General features: G+C 50.4%; 1 protein-coding gene across 1 annotated transcript in view; it reads right to left on the bottom strand.

The window, feature by feature from the left end:
* Positions 1-27,238, bottom strand: part of ptc (protein patched) — a 565,812-nt gene that overhangs the window by 89,212 nt on the left and 449,362 nt on the right. Inside the window, exon 13 of the mRNA XM_070083049.1 lies at positions 18,188-18,342. Within this exon, the coding sequence (XP_069939150.1) occupies positions 18,188-18,342 (155 nt within the window). The remainder of the gene's footprint in view (positions 1-18,187; positions 18,343-27,238) is intronic.

Below are 27,238 nucleotides of genomic sequence, written 5' to 3' on the forward strand. Positions count from 1 at the left end.
GTCACCAGGGATGAGAGTGAGAGAGGGAGGTAGGTTGCAGCGTAAACCTGGTTCACCAGGGATGAAAGTGAGAGAGGGAGGTGGGTTGCAGTGTATACCTGGGTCACAATAGATGAGAGTGAGAGAGAGAGATGTAGGTTGCAATGTATATCTGGGTCACCAGGGATGAGAGCGAAAGAAGGAGGTAGGTTGCAATGAATATCTGGGTCACCAGGGATGAGAGTGAGAGAGGGAAGTAGGTTGCAGTGTATACCTGTGTCACCAGGGATGAGAGTCAAAGAGAGAGGTAGGTTCCAGAGTATACATGGGTCACCAGGGATGAGAGTGAGAGAGGGAGGGAGGTTGCAGTGTATACCTGGGCCACCAGGGATGAGAGTGAAAGAGGGAGGTAGGTTGCAGTGTATACCTGGCTCACCAGGGATGAGAGTGAGAGAGGGAGGTAGGTTGCAGTGTATACCTGGGTCACCAGGGATAAGAGTGAGAGAGGGAGGAAGGTTGTAGTGTATACCTGGGTCACCAGGGATGAGAGTGAGAGAGGGAGGTAGGTTGCAGTGTATACCTGGGTCACCAGGGATGAGAGTGAGAGAGGGAGGTAGGTTGCAGTGTATTCCTGGGACACCAGCGATGAGAGTGAGAGAGGGAGGTAGGTTGCAGTGTATACCTGGGTCACCAGGGAAAAGAGTGAGAGAGTGAGGTAGGTTGCAGTGTATACCTGGGTCACCAGGGATGAGAGTGAGAGAGGGAGGTAGGTTGCAGTGTATACCTGGGTCACAAGAGATGAGAATGGGAGAGGGAGGTAGGTTGTAGTGTATATCTGGGTCACCAGGGATGAGAGTGAGAGAGGTAGGTAGGTAGGTTGCAGTGTATACCTGGGTCACCAGGGAAGAGAGTGAGAGAGAGAGGTAGGTTGCAGTGTATACCTGAGTCACCAGGGATGAGAGTGAGAAAGAGAGGTAGGTTGTAGTGTATACCAGGGTCACCAGGGAGGAGTGTGAGAGAGAGAGGTAGGTCGCAGTGTATACCTGGGTCATCAAGGTATGAGTGTGAGAGAGAGAGGTAGGTTGCAGTGTATGCCTGGGTCACGAGGGATGAGTGTGAGAGAGAGGTAGGTTGCAGTGTATATCTGGGTCACCAGGGATGAGAGTGAGAGAGGGAGGTAGGTTGCAGTGTATACCTGGGTCACCAGGGATGAGAGTGAGAGAGGGAGGTAGGTTGCAGTGTATACCTGGGTCACCAGGGATGAGAGTGAGAGAGAGAGGTAGGTTGCAGTGCATATCTGGGTCACCAGGGAAGAGAGTGAGAGAGGTAGGTAGGTTGCAGTGTATACCTGGGCCACCAGGGAAGAGAGTGAGAGAGAGAGGTAGGTTGCAGTGTATACCTGAGTCACCAGGGATGAGAGTGAGAAAGAGAGGTAGGTTGTAGTGTATACCTGGGTTACCAGGGATGAGAGTGAGAGAGGGAGGTAGGTTGCAGTGTATACCTGGGTCACTAGGGATGAGAGTGAGAGAGGGAGGTAGGTTGCAGTGTATACATGGGTCACCAGGGATGAGAGTGAGAGAGGGAGGTAGGTTGCAGTGTATATCTGGGTCATCAGGGATGAGAGTGAGAGAGGGAGGTAGGTTGCAGTGTATACCTGGGTCACCAGGGATGGGAGTGAGAGAGAGAGGCAGGTTGCAGTGTATACCTTTGTCACCAGGGATGAGAGTGAGAGAGGGAGGTAGGTTGCAGTGTATATCTGGGTCACCAGGGATGAGAGTGAGAGAGGGAGGTAGGTTGCAGTTTATACCTGGGTCACCAAGGATGAGAGTGAGAGAGAGAGGTAGGTTGCAGTGTATATCTGGGTCATCAGGGATGAGAGTGAGAGAGGGAGGTAGGTTGCAGTGTATACCTGGGTCACCAGGGATGGGAGTGAGAGAGAGAGGCAGGTTGCAGTGTATACCTTTGTCACCTAGGATTAGAGTGAGAGAGGGAGGTAGGTTGCAGTGTATACCTGGGTCACCAGGGATGAGAGTGAGAGAGGGAGGTAGGTTGCAGTGTATACCTGGGTCACCAAGGATGAGAGTGAGAGAGGGAGGTAGGTTGCAGTGTATACCTGGGTCACCAGGGATGAGTGTGAGAGAGGGAGGTTGCAGTGTATACCTGGGTCACCAGGGATGAGAGTGAAAGAGGGAGGTAGGTTGCAGTGTATACCTGGGTCACCAGGGATGAGAGTGAGAGAGGGAGGTAGGTTGCAGTGTATACCTGGGTCACCAGGGATGAGAGTGAGAGAGAGAGGTAGGTTGCAGTGCATATCTGGGTCACCAAGGAAGAGAGTGAGAGAGGTAGGTAGGTTGCAGTGTATACCTGGGTCACCAGGGATGAGAGTGAGAGAGGGAGGTAGGTTGCAGTGTATACCTGGGTCACCAGGGATGAGAGTGAGAGAGGGAGGTAGGTTGCAGTGTATATCTGGGTCACCAGGGATGAGAGTGAGAGAGGGAGGTAGGTTGCTGTGTATATCTGGGTCACCAGGGATGAGAGTGAGAGAGGGAGGTAGGTTGCAGTGTATATCTGGGTCACCAGGGATGAGAGTAAGAGAGGGAGGTAGGTTGCAGTGTATATCTGGGTCACCAGGGATGAGAGTAAGAGAGGGAGGTAGGTTGCAATGTATACCTGGGTCACCAGGGATGAGAGTGAGAGAGGGAGGTAGGTTGCAGTGTATATCTGGGTCACCAGGGATGAGAGTGAGAGAGAGAGGTAGGTTGCAGTGTATATCTGGGTCACCAGGGATGAGAGTGAGAGAGGGAGGTAGGTTGCAGTGTATACCTGGGTCACCAGGGATGAGAGTGAGAGAGGGAGGTAGGTTGCAGTGTATATCTGGGTCACCAGGGATGAGAGTGAGAGAGGGAGGTAGGTTGCAGTGTATATCTGGGTCACCAGGGATGAGAGTGAGAGAGGGAGGTAGGTTGCAGTGTATATCTGGGTCACCAGGGATGAGAGTGAGAGAGGGAGGTAGGTTGCAGTGTATATCTGGGTCACCAAAGATGAGAGAGAGGGAGGTAGGTTGCAGTGTATATCTGGGTCACCAGGGATGAGAGTGAGAGAGGGAGGTAGGTTGCAGTGTATACCTGGGTCACCAGGGATGAGAGTGAGAGAGAGAGGTAGGTTGCAGTGTATATCTGGGTCACCAGGGATGAGAGTGAGAGAGGGAGGTAGGTTGCAGTGTATATCTGGGTCACCAGGGATGAGAGTGAGAGAGGGAGGTAGGTTGCAGTGTATATCTGGGTCACCAGGGATGAGAGTGAGAGAGGGAGGTAGGTTGCAGTGTATATCTGGGTCACCAGGGATGAGAGTAAGAGAGGGAGGTAGGTTGCAGTGTATATCTGGGTCACCAGGGACGAGAGTGAGAGAGGGAGGTAGGTTGCAGTGTATATCTGGGTCACCAGGGACGAGAGTGAGAGAGGGAGGTAGGTTGCAGTGTATATCTGGGTCACCAGGGATGAGAGTAGGAGAGGGAGGTAGGTTGCAGTGTATATCTGGGTCACCAGGGATGAGAGTGAGAGAGGGAGGTAGGTTGCAGTGTATATCTGGGTCACCAGGGATGAGAGTGAGAGAGGGAGGTAGGTTGCAGTGTATATCTGGGTCACCAGGGATGAGAGTGAGAGAGGGAGGTAGGTTGCAGTGTATATCTGGGTCACCAGGGATGAGAGTGAGAGACGGAGGTAGGTTGCAGTGTATATCTGGGTCACCAGGGATGAGAGTGAGAGGGAGAGGTAGGTTGCAGTGTATATCTGGGTCACCAGGGATGAGAGTGAGAGAGGGAGGTAGGTTGCAGTGTATATCTGGGTCACCAGGGATGAGAGTGAGAGAGGGAGGTAGGTTGCAGTGTATATCTGGGTCACCAGGGATGAGAGTGAGAGAGGGAGGTAGGTTGCAGTGTATATCTGGGTCACCAGGGATGAGAGTGAGAGAGGGAGGTAGGTTGCAGTGTATATCTGGGTCACCAGGGATGAGAGTGAGAGAGGGAGGAAGGTTGCAGTGTATATCTGGGTCACCAGGGATGAGAGTGAGAGAGGGAGGTAGGTTGCAGCGTATACCTGGGTCACCAGGGATGAGAGTGAGAGAGGGACGTAGGTTGCAGTGTATACCTGGGTCACCAGGGAGGAGAGTGAGAGAGGGAGGTAGGTTGCAGTGTATATCTGGGTCACCAGGGATGAGAGTGAGAGAGGAAGGTAGGTTACAGTGTATATCTGGGTCACCAGGGATGAGAGTGAGAGAGGGAGGTAGGTTGCAGTGTATATCTGGGTCACCAGGGATGAGAGTGAGAGAGGGAGGTAGGTTGCAGTGTATATCTGGGTCACCAGGGATGAGAGTGAGAGAGGGAAGTAGGTTGCAGTGTATAGATGGGTCACCAGGGATGAGAGTGAGAGAGGGAGGTAGGTTGCAGTGTATATCTTGGTCACCAGGGATGAGAGTGAGAGAGGGATGTAGGTTGCAGTGTATATCTGGGTCACAAGGGATGAGAGTGAGAGAGGGAGGTAGGCTGCAGTGTATATCTGGGTCACCAGGGATGATACTGAGAGAGGGATGTAGGTTGCAGTGTATATCTGGGTCACCAGGGATGAGAGTGAGAGAGGGATGTAGGTTGCAGTGTATATCTGGGTCACCAGGGATGAGAGAGAGAGAGGGAGGTAGGTTGCAGTGTATATCTGGGTCACCAGGGATGATAGTGAGAGAGGGATATAGGTTGCCGTGTATATCTGGGTCACCAGGGATGAGAGTGAGAGAAGAAGGTAGGTTGCACTGTATACCTGGGTCACCAGGGATGAGAGTGAGAGAGGGAGGTAGGTTGCAGCGTACACATGGGTCACCAGGGATGAAAGTGAGAGAGGGAGGTAGGTTGCAGTGTATACATGGGTCACCAGGCATGAGAGTGAGAGAGAGATGTAGATTGCAGTGTATATCTGGGTCACCAGGGATGAGAGTGAGAGAGAGAGGTAGGTTGCAGTGAATATCTGGGTCACCAGGGATGAGAGTGAGAGAGGGAGGTAGGTTGCAGTGTATATCTGGGTCACCAGGGATGAGAGTGAGAGAGGGAGGGAGGTGGCAGTGTATATCTGGGTCACCAGGGATGAGAGTGAGAGAGGGAGGTAGGTTGCAGTGTATATCTGGGTCACCAGGGATGAGAGTGAGAGAGGGAGGTAGGTTCCAGTGTATATCTGGGTCACCAGGGATGAGAGTGAGAGAGGGAGGTAGGTTGCAGTGTATATCTGGGTCACCAGGGATGAGAGTGAGAGAGCGAGGTAGGTTGCAGAGTATATCTGGGTCACCAGCGATGAGAGTGAGAGAGAGGTAGGTTGCAATGTATATCTGTGTCACCAGGGATGAGAGTGAGAGAGGGAGGTAGGTTGCAGTGTATATCTGGGTCACCAGGGATGAGAGTGAGAGAGGGAGGTAGGTTGCAGTGTATATCTGGGTCACCAGGGATGAGAGTGAGAGAGAGAGGTAGGTTGCAGTGTATATCTGGGTCACCAGGGATGAGAGTGAGAGAGGGAGGTAGGTTGCAGTGTATATCTGGGTCACCAGGGATGAGAGTGAGAGAGGGAGGTAGGTTGCAGTGTATATCTGGGTCACCAGGGATGAGAGTGAGAGAGGGAGGTAGGTTGCAGTGTATATCTGGGTCACCAGGGATGAGAGTGAGAGACGGAGGTAGGTTGCAGTGTATATCTGGGTCACCAGGGATGAGAGTGAGAGAGGTAGGTAGGTTGCAGTGTATATCTGGGTCACCAGGGATGAGAGTGAGAGAGAGAGGTAGGTTGCAGTGTATATCTGGGTCACCAGGGATGAGAGTGAGAGAGGTAGGTAGGTTGCAGTGTATATCTGGGTCACCAGGGATGAGAGTGAGAGAGAGAGGTAGGTTGCAGTGTATATCTGGGTCACCAGGGATGAGAGTGAGAGAGGAGGTAGGTTGCAGTGTATACCTGGGTCACCAGGGATGAGAGTGAGAGAGGGAGGGAGGTTGCAGTGTATATCTGGGTCACCAGGGATGAGAGTGAGAGAGGGAGGTAGGTTGCAGTGTATATCTGGGTCACCAGGGATGAGAGTGAGAGAGGGAGGTAGGTTGCAGTGTATATCTGGGTCACCAGGGATGAGAGTGAGAGAGGGAGGTAGGTTGCAGTGTATATCTGGGTCACCAGGGATGAGAGTGAGAGAGGGAGGTAGGTTGCAGTGTATATCTGGGTCACCAGGGATGAGAGTGAGAGAGGGAGGTAGGTTGCAGTGTATATCTGGGTCACCAGGGATGAGAGTGAGAGAGGGAGGTAGGTTGCAGTGTATATCTGGGTCACCAGGGATGAGAGTGAGAGAGGGAGGTAGGTTGCAGTGTATATCTGGGTCACCAGGGATGAGAGTGAGAGAGGGAGGTAGGTTGCAGTGTATATCTGGGTCACCAGGGATGAGAGTGAGAGAGGGAGGTAGGTTGCAGTGTATATCTGGGTCACCAGGGATGAGAGTGAGAGAGGGAGGTAGGTTGCAGTGTATATCTGGGTCACCAGGGATGAGAGTGAGAGAGGGAGGTAGGTTGCAGTGTATATCTGGGTCACCAGGGATGAGAGTGAGAGACGGAGGTAGGTTGCAGTGTATATCTGGGTCACCAGGGATGAGAGTGAGAGACGGAGGTAGGTTGCAGTGTATATCTGGGTCACCAGGGATGAGAGTGAGAGAGGGATCTAGGTTGCAGTGTATATCTGGGTCACCAGGGATGAGAGTGAGAGAGGGAGGTAGGTTACAGTGTACATCTGGGTCACCAGGGATGATACTGAGAGAGGGATGTAGGTTGCAGTGTATATCTGGGTCACCAGGGATGAGAGTGAGAGAGGGATGTAGGTTGCAGTGTATATCTGGTTCACCAGGGATGAGAGAGAGAGAGGGAGGTATGTTGCAGTGTATATCTGGGTCACCAGGGATGATAGTGAGAGAGGGAGGTAGGTTGCAGTGAATATCTGGGTCACCAGAGATGAGAGTGAGAGAGGGAAGTAGGTTGCAGTGAATATCTGGGTCACCAGGGATGAGAGTGAGAGAGAGAGGTAGGTTCCAGTGTATACATGGGTCACCAGGGATGATAGTGAGAGAGGGATATAGGTTGCAGTGTATATCTGGGTCACCAGGGATGAGAGTGAGAGAGGGACGTAGGTTGCAGTGTATACCTGGGTCACCAGGGATGAGAGTGAGAGAGGGAGGTAGGTTGCAGCGTATACCTGGATCACCAGGGATGAAAGTGAGAGAGGGAGGTGGGTTGCAGTGTATACCTGGGTCACAATAGATGAGAGTGAGAGAGAGAGATGTAGGTTGCAATGTATATCTGGGTCACCAGGGATGAGAGCGAGAGAGGGAGGTAGGTTGCAATGAATATCTGGGTCACCAGGGATGAGAGTGAGCGAGGGAAGTAGGTTGCAGTGTATACGTGGGTCACCAGGGATGAGAGTGAAAGAGAGAGGTAGGTTCCAGTGTATACATGGGTCACCAGGGATGAGAGTGAGAGAGGGAGGGAGGTTGCAGTGTATACCTGGGCCACCAGGGATGAGAGTGAAAGAGGGAGGTAGGTTGCAGTGTATACCTGGCTCACCAGGGATGAGAGTGAGAGAGGAAGGTAGGTTGCAGTGTACACCTGGGTCACCAGGGATGAGAGTGAGAGACGGAGGTAGGTTGCAGTGTATACCTGGGTCACCAGGGATAAGAGTGAGAGAGGGAGGAAGGTTGTAGTGTATACCTGGGTCACCAGGGATGAGAGTGAGAGAGAGAGGTAGGTTCCAGTGTATACATGGGTCACCAGGGATGAGAGTGAGAGAGGGAGGTAGGTTGCAGTGTATTCCTGGGACACCAGGGATGAGAGTGAGAGAGGGAGGTAGGTTGCAGTGTATACCTGGGTCACCAGGGAAAAGATTGAGAGAGTGAGGTAGGTTGCAGTGTATACCTGGGTTACCAGGGATGAGAGTGCGAGAGGAGGTAGGTTGCAGTGTATACCTGGGTCACAAGAGATGAGAATGGGAGAGGGAGGTAGGTTGTAGTGTATATCTGGAACACCAGGGATGAGAGTGAGAGAGGTAGGTAGGTAGGTTGCAGTGTATACCTGGGTCACCAGGGAAGAGAGTGAGAGAGAGAGGTAGGTTGCAGTGTATACCTGAGTCACCAGGGATGAGAGTGAGAAAGAGAGGTAGGTTGTAGTGTATACCAGGGTCACCAGGGAGGAGTGTGAGAGAGAGAGGTAGGTCGCAGTGTATACCTGGGTCATCAAGGTATGAGTGTGAGAGAGAGAGGTAGGTTGCAGTGTATGCCTGGGTCACGAGGGATGAGTGTGAGAGAGAGGTAGGTTGCAGTGTATATCTGGGTCACCAGGGATGAGAGTGAGAGAGGGAGGTAGGTTGCAGTGTATACCTGGGTCACCAGGGATGAGAGTGAGAGAGGGAGGTAGGTTGCAGTGTATACCTGGGTCACCAGGGATGAGAGTGAGAGAGAGAGGTAGGTTGCAGTGCATATCTGGGTCACCAGGGAAGAGAGTGAGAGAGGTAGGTAGGTTGCAGTGTATACCTGGGCCACCAGGGAAGAGAGTGAGAGAGAGAGGTAGGTTGCAGTGTATACCTGAGTCACCAGGGATGAGAGTGAGAAAGAGAGGTAGGTTGTAGTGTATACCTGGGTCACCAGGGAGGAGTGTGAGAGAGAGAGAGGTTTGTCGCAGTGTATACCTGGGTCATCAAGGTATGAGTGTGAGAGAGAGACGTAGGTTGCAGTGTATGCATGGGTCACGAGGGATGAGTGTGATAGAGAGGTAGGTTGCAGTGTATATCTGGGTCACCAGGGATGAGAGTGAGAGAGGGAGGTAGGTTGCAGTGCATACATGGGTCACCAGGGATGAGAGTGAGAGAGGGAGGTAGGTTGCAGTGTATACATGGGTCACCAGGGATGAGAGTGAGAGAGAGAGGTAGGTTGCAGTGTATACCTGGGTCACCAGGGATGAGAGTGAGAGAGGGACGTAGGTTGCAGTGTATACCTGGGTCACCAGGGAGGAGAGTGAGAGAGGGAGGTAGGTTGCAGTGTATATCTGGGTCACCAGGGATGAGAGTGAGAGATGGAGGTAGGTTGCAGTGTATACCTGGGTCACCAGGGATGAGAGTGAGAGAGGGAGGTAGGTTGCAGTGTATATCTGGGTCACCAGGGATGAGAGTGAGAGAGGGAGGTAGCTTGCAGTGTATACCTGGGCCACCAGGGAAGAGAGTGAGAGAGAGAGGTAGGTTGCAGTGTATACCTGGGTCACCAGGGATGAGAGTGAGAGAGGGAGGTAGGTTGCAGTGTATACCTGGGTCACCAGGGATGAGAGTGAGAGAGGGAGGTAGGTTGCAGTGTATACCTGGGTCACCAGGGATGAGAGTGAGAGAGGGAGGTAGGTTGCAGTGTATACCTGGGTCACCAGAGATGAGAATGGGAGAGGGAGGTAGGTTGCAGTGTATACCTGGGTCACCAGGGATGAGAGTGAGAGAGGGAGGTAGGTTGTAGTGTATACCTGGGTCACCAGGGATGAGAATGAGAGAGGGAGGTAGGTTGCAGTGTATACCTGGGTCACCAGGGAAAAGAGTGAGAGAGTGAGGTAGGTTGCATTGTATACCTGGGTCACCAGGGATGAGAGTGAGAGGAAGATAGGTTGCAGTGTATACCTGGGTCACCAGAGATGAGAATGCGAGAGGGAGGTAGGTTGCAGTGTATATCTGGGTCACGAGGGATGAGAATGAGAGAGGTAGGTAGGTTGCAGTGTATATCTGGGTCACCAGGGATGAGAGTGAGAGGAAGATAGGTTGCAGTGTATACCTGGGTCACCAGGGATGAGTGTGAGAGAGAGAGGTAGGTTGCAGTGTATACCTGAGTCACCAGGGATGAGAGCGAGAAAGAGAGGTAGGTTGCAGTGTATACCTGGGTCACCAGGGAGGAGTGTGAGAGAGAGAAGTAGGTCGCAGTGTATACCTGGGTCACCAGGGATGAGTGTGAGAGAGAGGTAGGTTGCAATGTATATCTGCGTCACCAGGGATGAGAGTGAGCGAGGGAGGTAGGTTGCAGTGTATACCTGGGTCACCAGGGATGAGAGTGAGAGAGGGAGGTAGGTTGCAGTGTATACCTGGGTCACCTGGGATGAGAGTGAGAGAGGGAAGGTAGGTTGCAGTGTATACCTGGGTGACCAGGGATGAGAGTGAGAGAGGGAGGTAGGTTGCAGTGTATACCTGGGTCACCAGGGATGAGAGTGAGAGAGAGAGGTAGGTTGCAGTGTATATCTGGGTCACCAGGGATGAGAGTGAGAGAGGGAGGTAGGTTGCAGTGTATATCTGGGTCACCAGGGATGAGAGTGAGAGAGGGAGGTAGGTTGCAGTGTATATCTGGGTCACCAGGGATGAGAGTGAGAGAGGGAGGTAGGTTGCAGTGTATATCTGGGTCACCAGGGATGAGAGTGAGAGAGGGAGGTAGGTTGCAGTGTATATCTGGGTCACCAGGGATGAGAGTGAGAGAGGGAGGTAGGTTGCAGTGTATATCTGGGTCACCAGGGATGAGAGTGAGAGAGGGAGGTAGGTTGCAGTGTATATCTGGGTCACCAGGGATGAGAGTGAGAGAGGGAGGTAGGTTGCAGTGTATATCTGGGTCACCAGGGATGAGAGTGAGAGAGGGAGGTAGGTTGCAGTGTATATCTGGGTCACCAGGGATGAGAGTGAGAGAGGGAGGTAGGTTGCAGTGTATATCTGGGTCACCAGGGATGAGAGTGAGAGAGGGAGGTAGGTTGCAGTGTATATCTGGGTCACCAGGGATGAGAGTGAGAGAGGTAGGTAGGTTGCAGTGTATATCTGGGTCACCAGGGATGAGAGTGAGAGAGAGAGGTAGGTTGCAGTGTATATCTGGGTCACCAGGGATGAGAGTGAGAGAGGGAGGTAGGTTGCAGTGTATATCTGGGTCACCAGGGATGAGAGTGAGAGAGGGAGGTAGGTTGCAGTGTATATCTGGGTCACCAGGGATGAGAGTGAGAGAGGGAGGTAGGTTGCAGTGTATATCTGGGTCACCAGGGATGAGAGTGAGAGAGGGAGGTAGGTTGCAGTGTATATCTGGGTCACCAGGGATGAGAGTGAGAGAGGGAGGTAGGTTGCAGTGTATATCTGGGTCACCAGGGATGAGAGTGAGAGAGAGAGATAGGTTGCAGTGTATATCTGGGTCACCAGGGATGAGAGTGAGAGAGGGAGGTAGGTTGCAGTGTATATCTGGGACACCAGGGATGAGAGTGAGAGAGAGAGATAGGTTGCAGTGTATATCTGGGTCACCAGGGATGAGAGTGAGAGAGGGAGGTAGGTTGCAGTGTATATCTGGGTCACCAGGGATGAGAGTGAGAGAGAGAGGTAGGTTGCAGTGTATATCTGGGTCACCAGGGATGAGAGTGAGAGAGGTAGGTAGGTTGCAGTGTATATCTGGGTCACCAGGGATGAGAGTGAGAGAGGGAGGTAGGTTGCAGTGTATATCTGGGTCACCAGGGATGAGAGTGAGAGAGGGAGGTAGGTTGCAGTGTATATCTGGGTCACCAGGGATGAGAGTGAGAGAGGAGGTAGGTTGCAGTGTATATCTGGGTCACCAGGGATGAGAGTGAGAGAGGGAGGTAGGTTGCAGTGTATATCTGGGTCACCAGGGATGAGAGTGAGAGAGGGAGGTAGGTTGCAGTGTATATCTGGGTCACCAGGGATGAGAGTGAGAGAGGGAGGTAGGTTGCAGTGTATATCTGGGTCACCAGGGACGAGAGTGAGAGAGAGAGTGAGGTAGGTTGCAGTGTATATCTGGGTCACCAGGTTTGAGAGTGAGAGGGAGAGGTAGGTTGCAGTGTATATCTGGGTCACCAGGGATGAGAGTGAGAGAGGGAGGTAGGTTGCAGTGTATATCTGGGTCACCAGGGATGAGAGTGAGAGAGGGAGGTAGGTTGCAGTGTATATCTGGGTCACCAGGGATGAGAGTGAGAGAGGGAGGTAGGTTGCAGTGTATATCTGGGTCACCAGGGATGAGAGTGAGAGAGGGAGGTAGGTTGCAGTGTATATCTGGGTCACCAGGGATGAGAGTGAGAGAGGGAGGTAGGTTGCAGTGTATATCTGGGTCACCAGGGATGAGAGTGAGAGAGGGAGGTAGGTTGCAGTGTATATCTGGGTCACCAGGGATGAGAGTGAGAGAGGGAGGTAGGTTACAGTGTATATCTGGGTCACCAGGGATGAGAGTGAGAGAGGGAGGTAGGTTGCAGTGTATATCTGGGTCACCAGGGATGAGAGTGAGAGAGAGAGGTAGGTTGCAGTGTATATCTACGTCACCAGGGATGAGAGTGAGAGAGGGAAGTAGGTTGCAGTGTATAGATGGGTCACCAGGGATGAGAGTGAGAGAGGGAGGTAGGTTGCAGTGTATATCTTGGTCACCAGGGATGAGAGTGAGAGAGGGATGTAGGTTGCAGTGTATATCTGGGTCACAAGGGATGAGAGTGAGAGAGGGAGGTAGGCTGCAGTGTATATCTGGGTCACCAGGGATGATACTGAGAGAGGGATGTAGGTTGCAGTGTATATCTGGGTCACCAGGGATGAGAGTGAGAGAGGGATGTAGGTTGCAGTGTATATCTGGGTCACCAGGGATGAGAGAGAGAGAGGGAGGTAGGTTGCAGTGTATATCTGGGTCACCAGGGATGATAGTGAGAGAGGGATATAGGTTGCCGTGTATATCTGGGTCACCAGGGATGAGAGTGAGAGAAGAAGGTAGGTTGCACTGTATACCTGGGTCACCAGGGATGAGAGTGAGAGAGGGAGGTAGGTTGCAGCGTACACCTGGGTCACCAGGGATGAAAGTGAGAGAGGGAGGTAGGTTGCAGTGTATACCTGGGTCACCAGGCATGAGAGTGAGAGAGAGATGTAGGTTGCAGTGTATATCTGGGTCACCAGGGATGAGAGTGAGAGAGGGAGGTAGGTTGCAGTGAATATCTGGGTCACCAGAGATGAGAGTGAGAGAGGGAAGTAGGTTGCAGTGAATATCTGGGTCACCAGGGATGAGAGTGAGAGAGAGAGGTAGGTTCCAGTGTATACATGGGTCACCAGGGATGATAGTGAGAGAGGGATATAGGTTGCAGTGTATATCTGGGTCACCAGGGATGAGAGTGAGAGAGGGACGTAGGTTGCAGTGTATACCTGGGTCACCAGGGATGAGAGTGAGAGAGGGAGGTAGGTTGCAGCGTATACCTGGATCACCAGGGATGAAAGTGAGAGAGGGAGGTGGGTTGCAGTGTATACCTGGGTCACAATAGATGAGAGTGAGAGAGAGAGATGTAGGTTGCAATGTATATCTGGGTCACCAGGGATGAGAGCGAGAGAGGGAGGTAGGTTGCAATGAATATCTGGGTCACCAGGGATGAGAGTGAGCGAGGGAAGTAGGTTGCAGTGTATACGTGGGTCACCAGGGATGAGAGTGAAAGAGAGAGGTAGGTTCCAGTGTATACATGGGTCACCAGGGATGAGAGTGAGAGAGGGAGGGAGGTTGCAGTGTATACCTGGGCCACCAGGGATGAGAGTGAAAGAGGGAGGTAGGTTGCAGTGTATACCTGGCTCACCAGGGATGAGAGTGAGAGAGGGAGGTAGGTTGCAGTGTACACCTGGGTCACCAGGGATGAGAGTGAGAGACGGAGGTAGGTTGCAGTGTATACCTGGGTCACCAGGGATAAGAGTGAGAGAGGGAGGAAGGTTGTACCAGGGATGAGAGTGATAGGTTCCTGGGTCAGCAGGGATGAGAGTGAGAGAGGGAGGTAGGTTGCAGTGTATTCCTGGGACACCAGCGATGAGAGTGAGAGAGGGAGGTAGGTTGCAGTGTATACCTGGGTCACCAGGGAAAAGAGTGAGAGAGTGAGGTAGGTTGCAGTGTATACCTGGGTTACCAGGGATGAGAGTGCGAGAGGAGGTAGGTTGCAGTGTATACCTGGGTCACAAGAGATGAGAATGGGAGAGGGAGGTAGGTTGTAGTGTATATCTGGAACACCAGGGATGAGAGTGAGAGAGGTAGGTAGGTAGGTTGCAGTGTATACCTGGGTCACCAGGGAAGAGAGTGAGAGAGAGAGGTAGGTTGCAGTGTATACCTGAGTCACCAGGGATGAGAGTGAGAAAGAGAGGTAGGTTGTAGTGTATACCAGGGTCACCAGGGAGGAGTGTGAGAGAGAGAGGTAGGTCGCAGTGTATACCTGGGTCATCAAGGTATGAGTGTGAGAGAGAGAGGTAGGTTGCAGTGTATGCCTGGGTCACGAGGGATGAGTGTGAGAGAGAGGTAGGTTGCAGTGTATATCTGGGTCACCAGGGATGAGAGTGAGAGAGGGAGGTAGGTTGCAGTGTATACCTGGGTCACCAGGGATGAGAGTGAGAGAGGGAGGTAGGTTGCAGTGTATACCTGGGTCACCAGGGATGAGAGTGAGAGAGAGAGGTAGGTTGCAGTGCATATCTGGGTCACCAGGGAAGAGAGTGAGAGAGGTAGGTAGGTTGCAGTGTATACCTGGGCCACCAGGGAAGAGAGTGAGAGAGAGAGGTAGGTTGCAGTGTATACCTGAGTCACCAGGGATGAGAGTGAGAAAGAGAGGTAGGTTGTAGTGTATACCTGGGTCACCAGGGAGGAGTGTGAGAGAGAGAGGTAGGTCGCAGTGTATACCTGGGTCATCAAGGTATGAGTGTGAGAGAGAGAGGTAGGTTGCAGTGTATGCCTGGGTCACGAGGGATGAGTGTGAGAGAGAGGTAGGTTGCAGTGTATATCTGGGTCACCAGGGATGAGAGTGAGAGAGGGAGGTAGGTTGCAGTGTATACCTGGGTCACCAGGGATGAGAGTGAGAGAGGGAGGTAGGTTGCAGTGTATACCTGGGTCACCAGGGATGAGAGTGAGAGAGAGAGGTAGGTTGCAGTGCATATCTGGGTCACCAGGGAAGAGAGTGAGAGAGGTAGGTAGGTTGCAGTGTATACCTGGGCCACCAGGGAAGAGAGTGAGAGAGAGAGGTAGGTTGCAGAATATATCTGGGTCACCAGGGATGAGAGTGAGAGAGGGAGGTAGGTTGCAGTGTATACCTGGGTCACCAGGGATGAGAGTGAGAGAGGGAGGTAGGTTGAAATATATACCTGGGCCACCAGGGATGAGAGTGAGAGAGGGAGGAAGGTTGCAGTGTATACCTGGGTCACCAGGGATGAGTGTGAGAGAGGGAGGTTGCAGTGTATACCTGGGTCACCAGGGATGAGAGTGAAAGAGGGAGGTAGGTTGCAGTGTATACCTTGGACACCAGGGATGAGAGTGAGAGAGGGAGGTAGGTTGCAGTGCATACCTGGGTCACCAGAGATGAGAATGGGAGAGGGAGGTAGGTTGCAGTGTATACCTGGGTCACCAGCGATGAGAGTGAGAGAGGGAGGTAGGTTGTAGTGTATACCTGGGTCACCAGGGATGAGAGTGAGAGAGGGAGGTAGGTTGCAGTGTATACCTGGGTCACCAAGGAAAAGAGTGAGAGAGTGAGGTAGGTTGCATTGTATACCTGGGTCACCAGCGATGAGAGTGAGAAGGAGATAGGTTGCAGTGTATACCTGGGTCACCAGAGATGAGAATGCGAGAGGGAAATAGGTTGCAGTGTATATCTGGGTCACGAGGGATGAGAATGAGAGAGGTAGGTAGGTTGCAGTGTATACCTGAGTCACCAGGGAGGAGTGTGAGAGTGAGAAGTAGGTCGCAGTGTATACCTGGGTCACCAGTGTATGAGTTTGAGAGAGCGAGGTAGGTTGCAGTGTATACCTGGGTCACCAGGGAGGAGTGTGAGAGAGAGAAGTAGGTCGCAGTGTATACCTGGGTCACCAGTGTATGAGTTTGAGAGAGCGAGGTAGGTTGCAGTGTATACCTGGGTCACCAGGGATGAGTGTGAGAGAGAGGTAGGTTGCAATGTATATCTGCGTCACCAGGGATGAGAGTGAGCGAGGGAGGTAGGTTGCAGTGTATACCTGGGTCACCAGGGATGAGAGTGAGAGAGGGAGGTAGGTTGCAGTGTATACCTGGGTCACCTGGGATGAGAGTGAGAGAGCTAAGTAGGTTGCAATATATACCTGGGTTACCAGGGATGAGAGTGAGAGAAGGAGGTAGGTTGCAGTGTATACCTGGGTCACCAGGGATGAGAGTGAGAGAGAGAGGTAGGTTGCAGTGTATATCTGGGTCCCCAGGGAAGAGAGTGAGAGAGGTAGGTAGGTTGCAGTGTATACCTGGGTCACCAGGGATGAGAGTGAGAGAGAGAGGTAGGTTGCAGTGTATATTTGGGTCCCCAGGGAAGAGAGTGAGAGAGGTAGGTAGGTTGCAGTGTAAACCTGGGTCACCAGGGATGAGAGTGAGAGAGAGAGGTAGGTTGCAGTGTATACCTGGGTCACCAGGGATGAGAGTGAGAGAGAGAGGTAGGTTGCAGTGTATATCTGGGTCACCAGGGATGAGAGTGAGAGAGGGGTGGAGGTTGCAATGTATACCTGGGTCACCAGGGATGAGAGTGAGAGAGGGAGGTAGGTTGCAGTGTATATCTGGGTCACCAGGGATGAGAGTGAGAGAGGGAGGTAGGTTGCAGTGTATATCTGGGTCACCAGGGATGAGAGTGAGAGAGGGAGGTAGGTTGCAGTGTATATCTGGGTCACCAGGGATGAGAGTGAGAGAGGGAGGTAGGTTACCTGCACCAGGGATGAGAGTGAGAGAGAGGGGTAGGTTGCAGTGTATATCTGGTCACCAGGGATGAGAGTGAGAGAGGGAGGTAGGTTGCAGTGTATATCTGGGTCACCAGGGATGAGAGTGAGAGAGGGAGGTAGGTTGCAGTGTATATCTGGGTCACCAGGGATGAGAGTGAGAGAGGGAGGTAGGTTGCAGTGTATATCTGGGTCACCAGGGATGAGAGTGAGAGAGGGAGGTAGGTTGCAGTGTATATCTGGGTCACCAGGGATGAGAGTGAGAGAGAGAGGTAGGTTGCAGTGTATATCTACGTCACCAAAGATGAGAGTGAGAGAGGGAGGTAGGTTGCAGTGTATAGCTGGGTCACCAGGGATGGGAGTGAGAGAGAGAGGCAGGTTGCAGTGTATATCTTGGTCACAAGGGATGAGAGTGAGAGAGGGATGTAGGTTGCCGTGTATATCTGTGTCACCAGGGATGAGAGTGAGAGAGAGAGAGGTAGGTTGCAGTGTATATATGGGTCACCAGGGATGAGAGAGAGAGAGGTAGGTTGCAGTGTATACCTGGGTCACCAGGGATGAGAGTGAGAGAGGTAGGTAGGTTGCAGTGTATAGCTGGGTCACCAGGGATGAGAGTGAGAGAAGAAGGTACGTTGCAGTGTATACCTGGGTCACCAGGGATGAGAGTGAGAGAGGCAGGTTGCAGTGTATACCTGGGTCACCAGGGATGAAAGTGAGAGAGGGAGGTAGGTTGCAGTGTATACCTGAGTCACCAGGGATGAGAGTGAGAGAGGGTGGTAGGTTGCAGTGTATATCTGGGTCACCAGGGATGAGAGTGAGAGAGGGAGGTAGGTTGCAGTGTATACCTGGGTCACCAGGGATGAGAGTGAGAGAGAGAGGTAGGTTGCAGTGTATATCTGGGTCACCAGGGATGAGAGTGAGAGAGGGAGTTAGGTTGCAGTGTATACCTGGGTTACCAGGGATAAGAGTGAGAGAGGGAGGTAGGTTGCAGTGTATACCTGGGTCACCAGGGATGAGAGTGAGAGAGAGAGGTAGGTTGCAGTGTATATCTGGGTCACCAGGGATGAGAGTGAGAGAGGGAGGTAGGTTGCAGTGTATATCTGGGTCACCAGGGATGAGAGTGAGAGAGAGAGGTAGGTTGCAGTGTATACCTGGGTCACCAGGGAGGAGTGCGAGAGAAAGAGGTAGGTTGGAATGTATATCTGGGTCACCAGTTATGAGAGTGAGGGAGAGAGGTAGGTTACAGTGTATACCTGGGTCACCAGGGTATGAGTGTGAGATGGAGAGAGGTAGGTTGCAATGTGTACCTGGGTCACCAGGGATGAGTGTGAGAGAGAGAGAGAGAGAGAGAGAGAGAGAGAGAGAGAGAGAGAGAGAGAGAGAGAGAGAGAGAGAGAGAGAGAGAGAGAGAGAGAGAGAGAGAGAGAGAGAGAGGGGGGGGGGGGGTATACCTGGGTCACCAGGGAGCGGTCGATGGGGTTGTCGACGCGGCCAGTCTGTACAAGGAGCTTGTAGGCCAGTACACCTTCATCAGAGGCGTTGTTGTTCCAGGTCTCCTGGGTGATGCATCCGTCCCGCCAGTCACGCTCGAACGCTGCCTGCAGTCCTGTCAAGATGTTAGGTTTTATGTTGTGATTACACACACACACATGATGATCATACCCATGGTTACAGTCCCATGATGGTTGAAGTTTCACTTACACTCCCATAATAAAAGAATTACACTCTCATGATGTTAGAACCTTCACTTACACTCCAATGATAGGAGAACTGCATCCCATGTTGGGACAACTATACTCCCATGATGGGACAACTACACTCCCATGATGGGACAACTACACTCCCATGATGGGACAAGTATACTCCCATGATGGGACAACTACACTCCCATGATGGGACAACTGCACTCCCATGATGGGACAACTGCACTCCCATGATGGGACTACTCCCATGATGGGACAACTGCACTCCCATGATGGGACAACTACACTACCATGATGGGACAACACTCAGCTAAACATGACTACCCCTCACAATATCATGGCTGCAACAGTTCACCAGTAATCCAGTGAGAGAATTAAAATGAGTTTTTAAAGGATGAGTCAAAACTCTGCTAACATTCCTATTATTTCTGCCATACAGTAACTCCAGCCTCACTTGACTCTGAAGATGCCATCAATTGCATGTCCGTGAAACTCTGCCCCAAATCCTTTGATATACCTCTGAAGAGTTTCGAAAGTTTATCTACTCTCTGAGCTCGGCCATGGGCCAGGCTCGTCTGGTGCTTGCCTGGTCAACCACATGGTTGATCTGGCACCTGGTGAAGATACATGTCTAGTTTCCTCCTGAAGACTTCTACACTTGTTCCAGCAGTGTTTCTGATATCTTCTGGTAAGATGTTGAAAAGTCTGGGACCCCGGATGTTGATACAGTGTTCCCTTATTGTCCCCAGCGCACCCGTGCTCCTCACTGGGTTTATTTTACACTTCCTCCCATATCTCTCACTCCAGTATGTCGTTATGGCAGTGTGCAGATTTGGGACCAAGCCCTCGAGTACTTTCCAGATATATATTATCATGTATCTCTCTCTCCTCCGCTCCAATGAGTACATGTTCAAGAGTTGAAGGCGTTCCCAGTAGTTTAGGTGCTTTACTGGTTCAATGTGAGCCGTAAACGATCTCTGTATTTGTTCCAGCTCTGATATTTCTCCTGCTTTGAACGGGGCCATCAGCACTGAGCAATATTCTAAGTGAGGGAGCACTAGCGATTTGAAGAGTGTCACTATCGGCATTATATCCCTTGTTTTGAAAGTTCTCAATACCGACCCCGTCATCTTCCTGGGTATCATGATCTTTGTCTTGTTATAGTCTTTAAAAGAAAGTTCAGCTGACATAATTATTCCTAGGACTTTTACGTGTTCCTTACGATCTATTTGGTGACCCTCTTGAGTTTTGTATATAGTGTTCCTTTTGAGTTCTTCATTCTTTCCATACCTAAGCAGCTGGAACTTATCACCACTGAACGTCATGTTGTTCTCCACTGCCCACTGGAAAACCCTGTTTATGTCTTCCTGTAATTTTTCAGTGTCCTCTACCGTAATGACTCTCATGCTTATTTTAGCGTCATCTGCAAATGATGATACAAAAGTGTGACGAGTGTTTTTGTCTATGCTATGAGGATGAGGAACAGCAGAGGTGCCAGGACAGTGCCTTGGGGCACTGAGCTTTTGACCTCGCTGATGCTGGATCTTGCCCTGTTCACTACAACTTTTTGTGCTCTGTGTGTTAAGAAACCGAAAATTCATCTGCCTACCTTCCCCGTAATGCCCATGACCTTCATTTTGTGCGCTATCACTCCATGATCGCATTTGTCAAACGCCTTTGCAAAATCTGTGCAAATCACATATGCGTTTTGGTCGTCTTCCAGTGCCTCCGTAATTCTGTCATAATGGTTCAGCAGCTGTGACAGACATGATCGTCCTGCTCTAAAACCATGCTGGTTCGGGTTATGTTGGTTGTGCTGGTCCATGAAATTTGTAACCTGCCGTCTCATCACTCTTTCGAAGATTTTTATGATGTGAGAAGTTAGGGCTACTGGTCTGTAATTTTTAGCTAGTGCTCTACTACCTCCCTTAAGCAAAGGAGCTATGTCTGCACTCTTTAAGGCCTCCGGTATTTCACCTAGATCTAAGCTCTTTCTCCAAAGAATACTGAGGGTTCGTGCTGGTGGTACTTTGCACTTCTTTATAAACAGAGCATTCCATGAATCTGATCCAGCTGCTGAGTGGGCATGTTTTCCATTTCTTTTTCGAAATCGATGGGATTTGTACTAATGTCAGTTAGCTGGTCTGCGCGGCCTTCTTCAGGAGTGAAAAATATTTCTGCATTTTCTACCTTGCTGTCATTTAGTGGGTTGATGAACACCGACTCACACTGTTCTTTTAGAATTTCACTCATTTCCTGTTCATCGTCAGTATATGAGTCTCCTCTCAGTAGTGGTCCAATTCTACAGGTAGTTCTTAGCTTGGATTTTGCTTAGGAATCGAAATACTTTGAGTTTCTTGCAATATCCTGTATGGCCTTTTGTTCCCTTTGTACTTCTGTGAGGTATAACATCCTAAGTTTTTGCTCTAATTCAGTGATCTCTCTGCTGTAGCATATTTGTGTTTTTAAGCAGTTCAGTAACCTGTTTCCTTCTTCTGTACCATCTCCTACGCTCTCTCTCTCTATCTGATCTTCCCCTGGGTTTCCTCAATGGTACATGTTTCATACATACTTTGTATGCTTCTATATTCAGCTTCTCTAGGCACTGGTGGGGATTTAGGTATCTCATGTCTGATTAACAGGGTATGTCTGATAGCTCTTGGTTTATTTTTTCCCAGTCAATTCTATGGTTGTTAAAATTAAACTTACTGAACATCCCGTCTCTAACTTTAGTGATGCAGTTTCCTAACCCTGAGTTAATACTCATGGTACTCCATATTCACCAAGAATTACAAGATACAACTATCTTGTACTTTGAATATTCTATGGAGGAGGAACCTGGACACAAGAATCGTCCTCGAGTCTTTATAATCCACTGTAAGGCAATCGCCAATATATATATATATATATATATATATATATATATATATATATATATATATATATATATATATATATATATATATATATATATATATATATATATATATATATATATATATATATATATATATATATACTGACAGCGCTAAAGTTCCACATTTTCAAAATCTTTGAGAGAGTCTAATGAATATTGCTAATCACGTGAAATCTCAACAATTGCACAACACAGGGTAGAATGAGTTTAGTGCAGGTCGCTCCTGCCTCTCGCAGTTGCCAGACCCTTACATGGTCTTAGATGCTGCGGAAGACTATGCAAAGTTATGAAGCTTGAGGAAGGACAAAGGAGTCAGAAGACGGAATACAGCCTAAGAGGTCAGGGGGTGCAAACTCATTCAAGGAAAAGGATCTTCGGGTGAGCATCATACCGAACACATCTCTTGAGGCGCACATCGGTCGGATAACTGCCGCAGCATACGGGTGCTTGGCAATTCTGAGAATAGCATTTCGACTTCTAAGTAAGGAGTCATTCAGGACACTGTACACCGACAGGCCTATACTGGAGTATGCAACACCAGTATGAAACCCACACCTGGTCAAATACGTCAAGAAATTGGACAAAGTGCAAAAGTTTGCAACAAGACTAGTCCCAGAACTGAGGTGTTTGTCCTACAAGGAGAGGTTAAAGGAACTCAACCTGGTGACACTAGAGGATAGGAGAGATAGGGAGGACATGATAACGACGTATAAAATACTGAGAGGAATTGACAAGGTGGACAGGGCTCGAATGTTTCAGAGATGAGACACAGAAAGAAGGGGACACAACTGGAAGCTGAAAATCCAGATGAGTCATAAGGATGTTAGGAAGCATTTCTTTAGCCTCAGAGATGTCAGAAAGTGGAACAATCTGGAGAGTGAAGTAGTGGAGGCAAGTTCCATACATAGCTTTTAGAAAAGGTATGACAAAGCTCTGGGAACAGGGAGAGAGTGACTTAGTAGCGACCAGCGAAGAGGTCGGGCTAGGAGCTGTGAATCGACCCCTGCAACCACATATAGGTAAGAACACACACATACGTGAGCACACACAATCCTACGTGTACACCAAACGCCTGAACGTACACACACACACACACACACACACACACACACACACACACACACACACACACACACACACACACACACACACACACCTGTGTGTGGAGATAAACAGACACCTGCCCTCAGGGCCCATCAGCGCCACAGAGATCCCTGGCACCAGGCAGGGATGAAAGAGTGCCGAGCTGGGGACGTTAGTGCCATTACCACCACAAGCTGGACTAGTGCCAGCCCCCTCCCCACACAAAACCCCTCCCCCAACAACACACCTCCCCCACACTACCCCGTCCCTACATCAGCTCCCCTCCTCCATAAACCACTTTCCCCAGTACCCCTCCCCCAACTCAACACCCCCTCCCTCACATCTGTCTGACTGCCGTCTGCTTCCCCACCACCCTGCCTTCCTCTTTATCTGTTTGTTGTACCTCTTTATCTGTTTGTTGTACCTCCCTCTCTGTTTGTTGTACCTCTTTATCTGTTTGTTGTACCTCTTTATCTGTTTGTTGTACCTCTTTATCTGTTTGTTGTACCTCCCTCTCTGATTGTTGTACCTCCCTCTCTGTTTGTTGTACCTCCCTCTCTGTTTGTTGTACCTCCCTCTCTGATTGTTGTACCTCCCTCTCTGATTGTTGTACCTCCCTCTCTGATTGTTGTACCTCCCTCTCTGATTGTTGTACCTCCCTCTCTGATTGTTGTGCCTCCCTCTCTGATTGCTGTACTTCCCTCTCTGATTGTTGTACCTCCCTCTCTGATTGTTGTACCTCCCTCTCTGATTGTTGTACCTCCCTCTCTGATTGTTGTACCTCCCTCTCTGATTGTTGTACCTCCCTCTCTGCTTGTTGTACCTCCCTCTCTGTTTGTTGTACCTCCCTCTCTGATTGCTGTACCTCCCTCTCTGATTGTTGTACCTCCCTCTCTGATTGTTGTACCTCCCTCTCTGATTGTTGTACCTCCCTCTCTGATTGCTGTACCTCCCTCTCTGATTGTTGTACCTCCCTCTCTGATTGTTGTGCCTCCTTCTCTGTTTGTTGTACCTCCCTCTCTGATTGTTGTACCTCCCTCTCTGATTGTTGTACCTCCCTCTCTGATTGTTGTACCTCCCTCTCTGATTGTTGTACCTCCCTCTCTGATTGATGTACTTCCCTCTCTGATTGTTGTGCCTCCCTCTCTGCTTGTTGTACCTCCCTCTCTGATTGTTGTACCTCCCTCTCTGATTGATGTACTTCCCTCTCTGATTGTTGTGCCTCCCTCTCTGATTGCTGTACTTCCCTCTCTGTTTGTTGTACCTCCCTCTCTGATTGTTGTACCTCCCTCTCTGTTTGTTGCGTCTCCCTCTCTGTTTGTTGTGTCTCCCTCTCTGCTTGTTGTGTCTCCCTCTCTGATTGTTGTACCTCCCTCTCTGCTTGCTGTGTCTCCCTCTCTGTTTGTTGTACCTCCCTCTCTGATTGTTGTACCTCCCTTTCTGCTTGCTGTGTCTCCCTCTCTCTTTGTTGTACCTCCCTCTCTGATTGTTGTACCTCCCTCTCTGCTTGCTGTGTCTCCCTCTCTGTTTGTTGTACCTCCCTCTCTATTTATTGTGCCTCCCACTCTGCTTGTTGTACCTCCCTCTCTGCTTGTTGTACCTCCCTCTCTGTTTGTTGTACCTCCCTCTCTGCTTGATGCACCTCCCTTTCTGTTGTACCTCCCTCTATGCTTGTTGTACCTCCCTCTCTGTTTGTTGTACCTCCCTCTCTGTTTGTTGTACCTCCCTCTCTGTTTGTTGTACCTCCCTCTCTGTTTGTTGTACCTCCCTCTATGATTGTTGTACCTCCCTCTCTGATTGTTGTACCTTCCTCTCTGCTTGCTGTGTCTCCCTCTCTGATTGTTGTACCTCCCTCTCTGTTTGTTGTACCTCCCTCTATGATTGTTGTACCTCCCTCTCTGCTTGATGCACCTCCCTTTCTGTTGTACCTCCCTCTATGCTTGTTGTACCTCCCTCTCTGTTTGTTGTACCTCCCTCTCTGTTTGTTGTACCTCCCTCTATGATTGTTGTACCTCCCTCTCTGATTGTTGTACCTTCCTCTCTGCTTGCTGTGTCTCCCTCTCTGTTTGTTGTACCTCCCTCTCTGATGGTTGTACCTCCCTCTCTGATTGTTGTGCCTCCCTCTCTGTTTGTTGTACCTCCCTCTCTGATTGTTGTACCTCCCTCTCTGATGGTTGTACCTCCCTCTCTGATTGCTGTACCTCCCTCTCTGATTGTTGTGCCTCCCTCTCTGTTTGTTGTACCTCCCTCTCTGATTGTTGTACCTCCCTCTCTGATGGTTGTACCTCCCTCTCTGATTGCTGTACCTCCCTCTCTGATTGTTGTGCCTCCCTCTCTGCTTGTTGTACCTCCCTCTCTGTTTGTTGTACCTCCCTCTCTGCTTGTTGTACCTCCCTCTCTGCTTGCTGTGTCTCCCTCTCTGTTTGTTGTACCTCCCTCTCTGTTTGTTGTAAATCCCTCTCTGCTTGTTGTACCTCCCTCTCTGTGTGTTGTACCTCCCTCTCTGCTTGTTGTACCTCCCTCTCTGCTTGTTGTACCTCCCTCTCTGTGTGTTGTACCTCCCTCTCTGTTTGTTGTACCTCCCTCTATGCTTGTTGTACCTCCCTCTCTGATGGTTGTACCTCCCTCTCTGTTTGTTGTACCTCCCTCTATGCTTGTTGTACCTCCCTCTCTGATGGTTGTACCTCCCTCTCTGATTGTTGTACCTCCCTCTCTGCTTGTTGTACCTCCCTCTCTGCTTGTTGTACCTCCCTCTATGCTTGTTGTACCTCCCTCTCTGTGTGTTGTACCTCCCTCTCTGTTTGTTGTGTCTTCCTCTCTGATTGTTGTGCCTCCCTCTCTGCTTGTTGTACCTCCCTCTCTGATTGTTGTACCTCCCTCTCTGATTGATGTACTTCCCTCTCTGATTGTTGTGCCTCCCTCTCTGCTTGTTGTACCTCCCTCTCTGATTGTTGTGCCTCCCTCTCTGCTTGTTGTACCTCCCTCTCTGTTTGTTGTACCTCCCTCTCTGCTTGTTGCACCTCCCTATCTGTTGTACCTCCCTCTCTGTTCGTTGTACCTCCCTCTCTGTTTGTTGTGTTTTCCTCTCTGCTTGTTGTACCTCCCTCTCTGTTGTACCTCCCTCTATGTTTGTTGTACTTTTCTCTCTGTTTGTTGTACCTTCCTCTCTGTTGTACCTCCCTCTCTGCTTGTTGTACGTCCCTCTCTGCTTGCTGTACCTCCCTCTCTGTTTGTTGTGTTTTCCTCTCTGTTTGTTGTACCTCCCTCTCTGATTGTTGTGCCTCCCTCTCTGTTGTACCTCCCTCTCTGTTTGTTGTGCCTCCCTCTCTGCTTGTTGTACCTCCCTCTCTGTTGTACCTCCCTCTCCGTTTGTTGTACCTCCCTCTCTGCTTGTTGTACCTCCCTCTCTGTTTGTTGTGTTTTCCTCTCTGTTTGTTGTACCTCCCTCTCTGATTGTTGTGCCTCCCTCTATGCTTGTTGTACCTCCCTCTATGCTTGTTGTACCTCCCTCTATGCTTGTTGTACCTCCCTCTATGCTTGTTGTACCTCCCTCTCTGTTCGTTGTACCTCCCTCTCTGTTTGTTGTGTTTTCCTCTCTGTTTGTTGTCCCTCCCTCTCTGCTTGTTGTACCTCCCTCTCTGTTGTACCTCCCTCTCTGATTGTTGTGCCTCCCTCTCTGCTTGTTGTGCCTCCCTCTCTGCTTGTTGTACCTCCCTCTCTGTTGTACCTCCCTCTATGTTTGTTGTACTTCCCTCTCTGTTTGTTGTACCTTCCTCTCTGTTGTACCTCCCTCTCTGCTTGTTGTACCTCCCTCTCTGCTTGTTGTACCTCCCTCTCTGATTGTTGTGCCTCCCTCTCTGATTGTTGTACCTCCCTCTATGTTTGTTGTACTTCCCTCTCTGTTTGTTGTACCTTCCTCTCTGTTGTACCTCCCTCTCTGCTTGTTGTACCTCCCTCTCTGATTGTTGTGCCTCCCTCTCTGCCTGTTGTACCTCTCTCTTTGTTTGTTGTGCCTCCCTCTCTGTTTGTTGTGCCTCCCTCTCTGTTTGTTGTGCCTCCCTCTCTGTTTGTTGTACCTCCCTCTCTGCTTGTTGTACCTCCCTCTCTGATTGCTGTACTTCCCTCTCTGCTTGCTGTGTCTCCCTCTCTGTTTGTTGTGTCTCCCTCTCTGTGTCTTGTACCTCCCTCTCTGCTTATTGTACTTCCCTCTCTGTTTGTTGTACCTTCCTCTCTGTTGTACCTCCCTCTCTGTTTGCTGTACCTCCCTCTCTGCTTGTTGTACCTCCCTCTCTGTTTGTTGTGCCTCCCTCTCTGCTTGTTGTACCTCCCTCTCTGTTGTACCTCCCTCTTTGTTTGTTGTACCTCCCTCTCTGCTTGTTGTACCTCCCTCTTTGTTTGTTGTGCCTCCCTCTCTGCTTGTTGTACCTCCCTCTCTGTTGGTTGTGCCTTCCTCTCTGCTTGTTGTTACTCCCTATCTGTTTGTTGTGCCTCCCTCTCTGCTTGTTGTACCTCCCTCTTTGTTTGTTGTGCCTCCCTCTCTGCTTGTTGTTACTCCCTATCTGTTTGTTGTACCTCCCTCTCTGCTTGTTGTACCTCCCTCTTTGTTTGTTGTGCCTCCCTCTCTACTTGTTGTGCCTCCCTCTCTGCTTGTTGTACCTCCCTCTCGGTTGTGCCTTCCTCTCTGCTTGTTGTACCTCCCTCTCTGCTTGTTGTGACTCTCTCTCTGTTTGTTGTGCCTCCCTCTCTGTTGTGCCTCCCTCTCTGCTTGTTGTACCTCCCTCTCTGTTTGTTGAACCGGA

This window comes from Cherax quadricarinatus, chromosome 8 (genome assembly GCF_038502225.1).
Source record: "Cherax quadricarinatus isolate ZL_2023a chromosome 8, ASM3850222v1, whole genome shotgun sequence".
In the NCBI taxonomy this organism is placed as follows: domain Eukaryota; kingdom Metazoa; phylum Arthropoda; class Malacostraca; order Decapoda; family Parastacidae; genus Cherax; species Cherax quadricarinatus.